Source organism: Humulus lupulus, chromosome 5 (genome assembly GCF_963169125.1).
Source record: "Humulus lupulus chromosome 5, drHumLupu1.1, whole genome shotgun sequence".
Taxonomy (NCBI): Eukaryota; Viridiplantae; Streptophyta; class Magnoliopsida; order Rosales; family Cannabaceae; genus Humulus; species Humulus lupulus.
The window spans coordinates 68,835,918-68,846,125 of NC_084797.1; the positions used below are offsets into that span (position 1 = coordinate 68,835,918).

At 30.7% G+C, this 10,208-nt stretch overlaps 2 protein-coding genes across 4 annotated transcripts; both read right to left on the reverse strand.

Annotated features, from left to right (window-relative positions):
- Nucleotides 1-3,210: 3,210 nt before the first annotated feature.
- On the reverse strand, nucleotides 3,211-5,466 carry LOC133780444 (calcium-dependent protein kinase 10-like). Of its 3 annotated transcripts, none has more exons than XR_009869319.1 (4): nucleotides 5,322-5,466; nucleotides 4,936-5,002; nucleotides 4,295-4,627; nucleotides 3,211-3,629 (listed from the first exon to the last, which is right to left on the reverse strand). XR_009869319.1 is itself a non-coding variant. In XM_062220186.1 (2 exons), exons 1-2 carry the CDS (start codon nucleotides 5,439-5,441, stop codon nucleotides 3,489-3,491), a joined length of 261 nt encoding a protein of 86 aa, XP_062076170.1. In that variant the 5' UTR covers nucleotides 5,442-5,466; the 3' UTR covers nucleotides 3,211-3,488. The 3 variants fall into 3 exon arrangements, 1 of the variants encoding a protein (XP_062076170.1); XR_009869318.1 differs by lacking the exon at nucleotides 3,211-3,629 and adding an exon at nucleotides 3,928-4,019; XM_062220186.1 differs by lacking the exons at nucleotides 4,295-4,627; nucleotides 4,936-5,002.
- Nucleotides 5,467-8,733: 3,267 nt separating this feature from the next.
- LOC133779210 (uncharacterized) lies at nucleotides 8,734-9,441 on the reverse strand. Its single transcript, XM_062219198.1, has 3 exons — nucleotides 9,192-9,441; nucleotides 8,880-8,999; nucleotides 8,734-8,784 (listed from the first exon to the last, which is right to left on the reverse strand). Exons 1-3 carry the CDS (start codon nucleotides 9,390-9,392, stop codon nucleotides 8,734-8,736), a joined length of 372 nt encoding a protein of 123 aa, XP_062075182.1. The 5' UTR covers nucleotides 9,393-9,441.
- Between the last annotated feature and the right edge of the window lie 767 nt (nucleotides 9,442-10,208).

A 10,208-nucleotide genomic window follows, 5' to 3' on the forward strand; every position in this document is an offset into this window, starting at 1 on the left:
AATCTCATATTTATAGTGGAATAATCATGAGATTAATAAATTAAGATTATTTAATTAAAGAGTTTAATTAATAATCTCAAATTTATTGGAGCTTGGAATTATAGGTCCATAGGTCCCCATAGCGGCTCTATCAACACTATTCAAGGTAAGAGTTGATATGAAGGGAAAATAGTTTAAAGACATATTTAAGAAGAAACTTGTTCTTCAGGCCAAGTATGCAATTATATGATAAATTACAAATTAGTTGTAGTTAACAAATTAATTAATATTTAATTATTATATAATTTTTTGAAATTATATTAAATAATTAAATTAATTTTTGAAATTTAATTAAATAATTAATTAATTATAAATTTTTGAAATTATAATAAATTAAATATTTAATTTCGAAAATTTGGGTTTAATTAATTAGTAGAATTAATTAAATATCTTTATTTGAGTGGGAGAAAATAATCTGATAAGTTCAAATTGGATTTGAATTTAAAAGATTAATATTTATTCAAATAATTAATTATATTTGATAATTAATTAAATAGATAATTAATTTGAATTCAAATTTGAATTAGTTATCAGGTTGTTGGAACTTATCTGACAAAGTAATTTGAATAAATAATTAAATAAAATATGAAAAACCAATATCCCTAGAAATTAGGAAGCTACACATTCACACACAGTCCAGGACTGTGTGTGGCGTGTAGGACAGTATTTTTCAGGTATGGGGTTTTCAATTTTATTTATTTAATTAATTAATTAATGGATAATTCAAAAAATTGTTTTTTGGATTTTTTCATTAATGGAATAATTAATTAATTAAAAAGTAAATTGTAAAATGGTTACAGATTTATTTTTAAATTTTGAATATTTTCTGTTAAGTAAGACTGATCAGATTATTATTCAAAATAAGAGAAGTGAGTGTGAGACATCTCAGAAGATTCGCTCTGTGAAAAATAGAACTATAGTTTTCTCTCTCCCTGAAAATAAAGAACCAATTCTCAGGCCTATTCTCTTGATCTCATGAGTTGAGTACATCAAGAAGAATCACAAATAAACTATCCTTCATTCTCTAAGTGCCCACACATTTCTTGAGGTGTAGAGAACGCTTTGGAAGATCTTGGTGTGAGTACGTGGGAGCGGCTTGGATAGGAAGATCGTTCTAAATACGAAAAGATAGCAAGGACACTTGATAGGCTTCAAGAGGTATGATTTCTATTAGTATATTGTTTATGATTAATGTATGTATATTAATGGATCCGCATATTTAAAGGTAGTTTAAATATGTTACAAAATTTTTGTTGTACACTGGGCCAACAACACCACCTTTCCGCTGCGTATTAGGAAACTCGTTCAAACTCGTTCAAAGAAAGCTCTAGTAAACTCTCTCTGCTTTTCAAATTCACTACCAAACTTTTTTTTTCTTTGTGCGATTCTTCCCATTTGAATTTGTATGTCTCATATATATTTTACAACAAAATTTGTTTCTTTAGTTGCTAGAAGTGTCCTGTCTGGTTATGGATTGGAATACATAATTCCGGTTGCTGATATCTTTGGTTTATCATGGTTTGTCAATCTAAACAAATTTTCTTCCTCTAGTTTCATGATGAGAAGATGAAGACCCCTTTTCAAGTCGTTGTTCGTTTTGCTTTTTTTATTTTTTTTAAAATATATATTCAAATTGTAATATTTCACTACAAGAAAAGATGCTTAATAACATCGAAAATGTGTTATCAAAACATACCATAACACTTTTTGATGTGTTAAGACCGACTATGTTATCGTAGGTCAGGGTACTTTACATAACACTTTATCATTGTTATACAGATGTGTTACTATACTGTCAACGATAACACAATTTCTGTGTTATTTTAATAAATAGATAAGTGTTTAATTATGTTATTTATAGTCGATTATATAACACATTTCAATACTTATAAATTTGTGTTATACTGCACTTTAGTATAACACTTTTTTTTGTGTTATACTACACTTTAGTATACATTTTTTGTGTTATACTACACTTTAGTATAACACATTATTTATGTTATGCTACACTTTAGTATAACACATGTATTATATTAGCTCAGAGAAACATAATCTTTTTTTACTTACACAAAACTAGGAAAACAAATATGAAAGTTGAAGCCAAATAAGGTAACATAAATAGATTTTTATTAATTACTCAAATGTAATTACAATATTTAGTCTACTAGTCTAGGCTTAAGAAATCATATTACAACATAATTTATGCTCAATTCAGATTCCTTTATCACTAAATACAAAACAAGAAATGTATACAAAAATTATTGAAATACATTCTTCCATTCTAAAGGCCTCAACTACAAATGTTCTCAAGAATTGCTCCAAGGAAATCATCTCAATATACCAGCACATTGTAAAAAAAAAGTCCTTTTATTATTAAGAACATAAGACTTAAGCTAGTTTCCACCTGTAAGCATATAAAGTTTAAATTAAATTTGTAATAACTCCAAAACTTGACGAAACAACAGGGTATAGCAAGATATACTACCATGCAAAACAACGACTGAAGCAACAAAACATGCAACTTAAAACAAGGCTTGTGAAATGTATCAAGATAACAAATATATCATTCTCAATGATCAACAAGTATGTGAGGAATAATTGATTCTAGAACTCTAAATTCTGTCAATATATCCCCAAATAAATTAAAGAATAAAAACAGAATCACACTTTGACTTCTTATACAACAAAATCATAAAGAAAAACAATAAAATAAAAATGCACCTGGAAACTTCTAGCTATGATTTATCACTAGCTAGAACTTGTTTCAGGACATACAGTAAGAACTTGCACTCTTAACAGTGGACCAATTCAACATCAAATACTAACATAAAACACAGAAATTAGATTACCTTATAAAAGATAAATAAAAAGGATGAAAGAAAAGTACATTATAACCCTGATGAACACCAAACACAAAAGTGAGCCCCAGTTGATTAAAAAATACAAATCTTTTGTCTAAATCATTATCTTGATTACTCAATCAACTCATTAGTCATGGAACCCAATAGTGATCTAAGACCTCTTTCTGTTTTTAAGGCCCTTGAGTGGGGACATTGGGAAAATATATGGCCACCAGACTATGCCAGCAACTAAAACCTTGTTACTAATGTACAAATACTTCTGTTACCCCCAAAACATAGGTAATTCAAGAAATTCAAGAAAAAGTAAATTCAACCACAGAAACAAGATCTTAAATTCTAATGAGTCCATCTTGATATTTGCAAAACAAAACAACTAATGGCTCAAAATAAAATTTGAATGATCATATGCCCTATGCAAGGAAAACAACTCTTTAAATCTCTGAATTTTAATTTACAGCTATTCAATTGGTGCAGTAACAGAATAATCATCAGAGAAATACTCACATTATCCTGATCAACTTCTTGCATCATTTCTTCTAGCCGGACGTCCTCTACTCCAAACTCCTCGCAAGCATGTTGAAGCTCGTCTTAAGTAATGTAGCCACTTCCATCTTTATCGAAGTAGGAAAATTCCACGAACAAATGATCTTCTCTCTCAATTTTGTTTAAATGCAAAGTGGCTGCTACAAACTCTCCATAATCAATTGTTCCACTGTTTTCTACATCTGCCTGCAAATCAGTAAATAAGTTAAACTAAGAATATCTAATGTATTATTATCCAAACAATTTATGAATTAGTTCTCTATCATATCCTTGATTGATCACCATAATTGAAGAAGAGAATAGCATATTAAAAGGTGAGTAATCTCATTGCTTATGATGAAAGAATAATATTTCAATTTCAATGATTTCCTGCTGAGATTTGTCACCAAAGGTGAAATATCTTTTGAAGTAATTTAGAAATAGAACAAGTGTAAAGCAAATTGTCACATATAAGGATTTTTTATATAAAAAAATAGCTAATATCAAGACCAGAACATACTAAGGAAAGACAATATTTGAGTGGGTCTATTGTTTGAAGGCATGCAAAGGTGGGCTCACTATGAAATCTTGGAAAACCTAGGAACAAATTGAGCACATTAGTAATGCATTTATATGCATTTACAAATAAAACAGAGGGCACATTCATAATAAAAAAATGATCAGAACAAATTTAATAAGACAATTAAGTCACGCATATCACAAACTTGAATTGAATCAGAATAATGTTCAGTTACGCTCTTACAAGATGAGAAGCTGCTGCTGACAAAGACATTGAAAATTTTGAAATTGGTTTAGCATCTTATTAATCTACGAGCTTATTCATCTAAAACAGAAAATTTTACAGCACCAACCTCAGGTTCCAGGTCGATAACTATCCCCAACTCTTCTAATACATCGGCACTTCCACATGCTGAAGAACTTGAACGATATCCTTGCTTAAAGGGAAAAAAATCAAGTTTAGCTCTAACAATTTACAATATGGGATCACATTCATGTCAAGTAATCAATAAAATTGATGCCACCTTTGCAATTTTTGTACCACAAGCTGCAGCAAGTATTGAAGCTCCAGTCGAAATGTTAACTGTGTTTGCTCCATCACCACCTGTTCCAACAATGTCCACTGCATCAAGTAAGCCCTCTACTTCTAAACTATGCTTGATCATCGCCCTCGCAAGCCCCACAGTCTATTTAACCACTAAAATCCATAAGTCATTTCTTTACTTATTTCCTTGAAACATACCCCCAAAAATTCTTCAGTAGAGAACCTACAGCCTATCAAAATTTCTTTGAAAATAAACAATTGCATTGATAACAGTCTAAAATCCTGCTTGGACAAACTAAGTTATCTAGTATAAATATTCAGAGTACCACTCTCAAACAAAATGATATTTTAACAATGATGCAAGGCTAGTAAAAAGATTATACAGAAGTAGGTCCCTGTTTTTTTTTACAATATATAATGCACCAAGTAAACTTTCTCCCAAAAACTTACCAAAAACCATTAAAAAATTTACACTGTGCTAATCTTCTTTGCTTATATGAACAACATCCAGAGCTTCCTAAAATGGCAACCATGCTAAGTTCAAATGCAGAAGTACATATATTTTTTCAATAACAAGAAAAGATTAAAGTTCACCAGCTAAATCAATACTCCAATATTATTGAAAAAGAAAATACTAAATCAATACTCCAAAAACACAAGTAACAAATGAGTAAAGACTTACTTACAAATTTTTAATAATAATTCCAAATATTAAATTTATTTCATCTTAAATTTTAAAGTAATATATTATATATTCTTTTGTAATATTTTAAAAAAAAAAGTCATATATAATAGTTTAGGTGCATTTAATCATCTTTAAACATATATGAACTTACTGCTTGCATTAAATCATAAATTTCAGATTCCTTAAGATTAGCTCCAAATCTTTTCAAACCAGCCTTAAGTTCTTCAAAAGTGATTTGACCACTACTGTCAGTGTCTATCATTTTGAACATTTCTTTTAGGCCAGCAATTTCTTCTTCAGATATGCTCTCTCCAATTACCTGCCAAAAAAGGGGGAAAGAAATTAGTTGAATAATTACAAGTCATCTATTAATTTAATTTAGGTATATGACTATTAATTATTTGGCTTCAAACCATTCACTTATTTAATAAATAAAGTGACTTACTCTAATAGCCATTTTCTTGAGCTTGTTCATTGCAGAGAATTGCTTCAATCGACTTAATATTGCAGAATTGAGAGGCTAGTCAGGAGCCACACCACCAACTTGAACCCAGGGATGGCCTGCGAGACATATAAACAAAAGGTCATCAGTGCAAACAGAATGTTGTGCCTAAGAACACCTTGATATAGAATTATACATAAGCAAAAAATTATGACAATTGTTGAACAAAAATGATGAGAATAATTATTTATAAAGCAGCTGAAATGAATAACAGATGCTTTTCCAAAAAGCTTTGCTCAACAATAATTGCAACCCTTTAATTTTAGTAGCACCACAGGTCAAACACAAAAATTGTAATTATGAAAGCAAACCAGTGACAGAAACTCACACAAAACATCATGTGCAGATATCCACCTTTTGGGATCTCGAATAAGAATTTTCCTTACTAAATATTTGGCACCTTTAGAAATACTAGGCCATGGGTCTGTTGAAAAGTCTAGGTCACCATGTAATACTTCTTCAAATATCCCTTGCTCGCTCTCTATTGAAACCAAGGGGAAAGAAAAAAGGTCACAAAATACACATACAGAGACACAAATAGAAACACAGATACTAAATACAACAATGACTAACAAGAAGCATCTTTAAATGAAATATATATGCTCAGTTAGTTGCAGAGGAAAATAAACGAAATTACCAACTAAAACCAGAAAAAGAAAATATACTTACCAAAAAATTATCAAGGTCTTGACGGTCATGGTGGGAATAGTATTATCTAAGCACATCTAGTTTCTCACAAACCATATTCCTTTACTCATTCGAAGATATTCAAAATATACTTACTAGTTACTTAGAAGATATTCAAAGTCATCCATAAAAATAAAAATAAAAGAGTCAAACTTATCAAAGTGAAAAAGGGCACTAAGTTTTAAAGTGGGAAATTGATCAAATATACAATTCATAGAGGAATGCTTAAAGACCACAGATGAAACTAGAGGGTCAACAAAAACTCATCTAAGCACAAGCTCATGTCCAACTACACTTCAGAATGGAAACTGGGCATTTAATGAAACTCTAGTCAGTCTTCCAAATCAGAGGCTTTCTTTGCAGCTGTGCCACATCATCATCTGAAATCATAATTGGGAATCAAGAGCTTCCTTCAGAAATATAGAATTCTAAACAATTCCAGTCTCAGATTTTCAGTGTACATAAAGCCTGTCAAAACAAAGTGAGCAATGAATAAGAATATCAACCATAACAAACTATATATATTGAAAATAATATGCAAAAAATTGGACTGAGTTCATATTATAATACCTCATATAGAAGAAAAATGTGCACTTGAGCTAAAGCTTTAATTAAAAAGAAAAGAAGAAGAAAAACCATCTTTAGAGATGTAAAATAATCTCAAATTACTACAGGTCCTACCATACTACAAACTGAAAAGCTCTAACAAAAGATTTCTTTGATTATCTAAAAGTTTCACATCAAACTGAGCAAAGATTAACTTTTCGAGGATCCCTTAAGCCTCCCAGTGAATTCTAAAGAATTCTCAAAGTTACAAAATAATTCCACAACCACTACTATCCTATATCCCATATGCTAACAACACACAACAATAGATTCAATCCAATAAATATAACTAACTCTCAAAACAGTACACAACACAAAATTGATCCTCAGAACATATATCAGCAGTTTGCACACAGAATACACATAAATAAATCCAATCCAATGAACTCTTTGGCCTACGAAAATAAAGTAACTACAAAAGAAGAAGCTTTAAAGGGAAGTTGTGGTTAGAAGGGAAGCCCAAAAATTGGCCATTGCGGTTTATGGCATCTGGTGCAACAGAAATGCATGTTATAAAGTTTCTGGTCTGGCAGTTGTAATTTCTTTCTGTGTTTTTAATATACTCCTTTTTTCGATAAAAAAAAAAAGTTGAAAAACTAAAAAACTCAAAATATATGGAAGTTGTAACAGTATAACTGAATACAACTGAAGCTAACAAAAATAACAAACCAGAAATAGAAAATAGAGAATCTTTAACATATGAATATGATAGAAACATAGAATCTTCTCTCACACCCGCAAAACAAATCCAAAAGTAATTCGCTGAAGTTCACCATCAAAACCCAACCAACTGCTAAGTGGACTCCTAAAAACAACTATATGATCAGTACCACTCTCATTCCAATAAAATAAGGTTCTATTTCGACTACCTGTAATTATGTTCAATTATAATCGAGATTAATTCCAAAACACCATCCTCATCAATTTTATTGTCTATGATTTTATCTGGAATAAATGGGGTTATTTATTACAGTCCATAACTTTTGGAAAAGAGGCAGAAATTGCAGTAGTCTTCCTAAACAATTAGACATTGGTTCCCTTTTCAGCTTTGATTTTTCAGTTCATGTGAACACTCCAATCTCAAATTCACTTGAGAACAACAGTCATGCACAGCTACACTAAATTTCTATCAACTTATGTTTTCGAATCAAGCAAGTTAACCAAAAACCCAACTATGTGTCACCTAAAATTACAAGTGTTGTATTTGCACTTTCCCTAACAAAATATATTACTAGTTCTTTATATAGGCATAAACACAAATTTACTGATGCTATGAATGAAAATGAGATGAAAGAACACATTCACAACTTTACAGAACAAAAACATAAATTTTCATTTATTTTATGTCATCAACTTGAAAATCTAGGGCTGCAAAAGAAGGAAAAGTTAGCAGCAAAAAATAATGCTACCCTTTCATAATCTGTTCCCCCAAATAATAAGCACAACACTGTTCTTGATAGATACATGTACACCAGGTCTGTATCTATGTTATTTATCTACCAAACTACTTGCTGAGCACAGTACACATAACAAAGAACAAAATGAATAGTAAAATAGAGAGACTGCACAATTATAAAATACATATATGCATTGGCGAATAGTAAGATTTAATTTACAATGCAGATGATGTCAGTATGTAGACCTGTGTTAGACTAGATCACCACAACAGTCAACAGGCATATATACAATCTCATTGTACTTATCCACAATAGCTTACAGTTGCTCGTTCATTACCCACCTTCGCAAGCCGATGTTCCACGTTCTAATTCTAGTAATGAGCTCCATAGAAACGCAGCAACTTTAGTTGTTTCACCTTTTCCTATAATAAAGAGAAGAAAAAGAAGAATAAATAACATGACTACTAGTACCACCTTTCATTTAAAAGCAAATATTGACAAGAATTTTGAGAAAGACCTGACGCTTTTCTTCAGGTTGGGATGGGAAATGAAACCTTGTTGAGCAATTTTCCAATACTTCAGGACTCTTCATCCATGCTCTGTGTGCATCACTCACTTTTATCTTGTACTTGAACATCTGAAAGTAGAGATCATCCTCTGAGTCAAACAGAAAAAGTTCTTTCCCACCTAGATTTTTGGTTTTTGATTATTATTATCAGATTTAAGCAGATTTTAATCAATGGTTTCCTGATAGGTCCTTCTATCATCAAAGCAGAATGTTGTATTTGAGAAAAGATGTAAGCATAAGGAAGATGGAAGGTGTACAAACCTTTGAAAGAGGAACCGTTGGTTTCTCATCATGCCTGTCGACAATTGCTCCAGTCCCCTGGCACTCCGGACAGAATACAGAATTTATTTGGGGCCTTAGAGCTTTCATATCATTATCGTTTTGCATTTCATTGTTCTTGGCCGCAATTTTTCTTCGAGATCTTCGTTTAACTTTTACATTATCTGGCTGATTTGTGAGCATTTCAAGTTCACATAGAAGAACCCAATGTATGAGGCAGGAGGTGCGAAATAAATGAAAGGCCTGTATGCATACAAGACAAATCAAAATAAGAAAATAACTTAACTTAAAAAAAACTAGGCTCCACTTGATACTTAGATTTTGAAGATAAAAATATCAAAGACAAATGAAAAGTTAAAGAAAGAGAAAGCTAACCATATAAAACTTTATTTTGAAATTTGTATCTTTCATAGTCAATATAATCATTCTAAATACTATCAATATACATTACATTTTTTTACCACAAAGTTTAAGATTTAACAAAAAATGATTTGCCTGCTCTCTCAATAGAATCCAATTATCAAACAGAGCTTTAGAGATCCTAAAAGTAATAACAAATGCATAGTAGAAAAAGTATGGATAGGGATGACTGAAAAGATACATATGTGAGTTGTTTATCAGTCTTACCCCATTCACTTTTCGACTACTGCAAGCAAGCCTTCTAGTCTTCACATTCATGAGTGCTGCTACATCTTTTCCGGGAAGCATTTTGTGTTGGCAAATATCACACATTCTTTCATATGCTAAGCGCTGTTGCCATCTCAACTCCCACCTTAGAACGCACAAATTCCTTAGAATGCCATTACTCTTCATATAACAAATTTAACCAAGTCATACGAATCAATAAATACAACCATATATCTAAATATAAATGATCCAATTACACACTAGGAATTTCAATGTATATTTACTTCTTTATATAATCTTTATATGAATGATCATTACCAAAATCAAAAGAAAGAATCAAAGTAAAAAAAAATATATATGTTTTATATTATA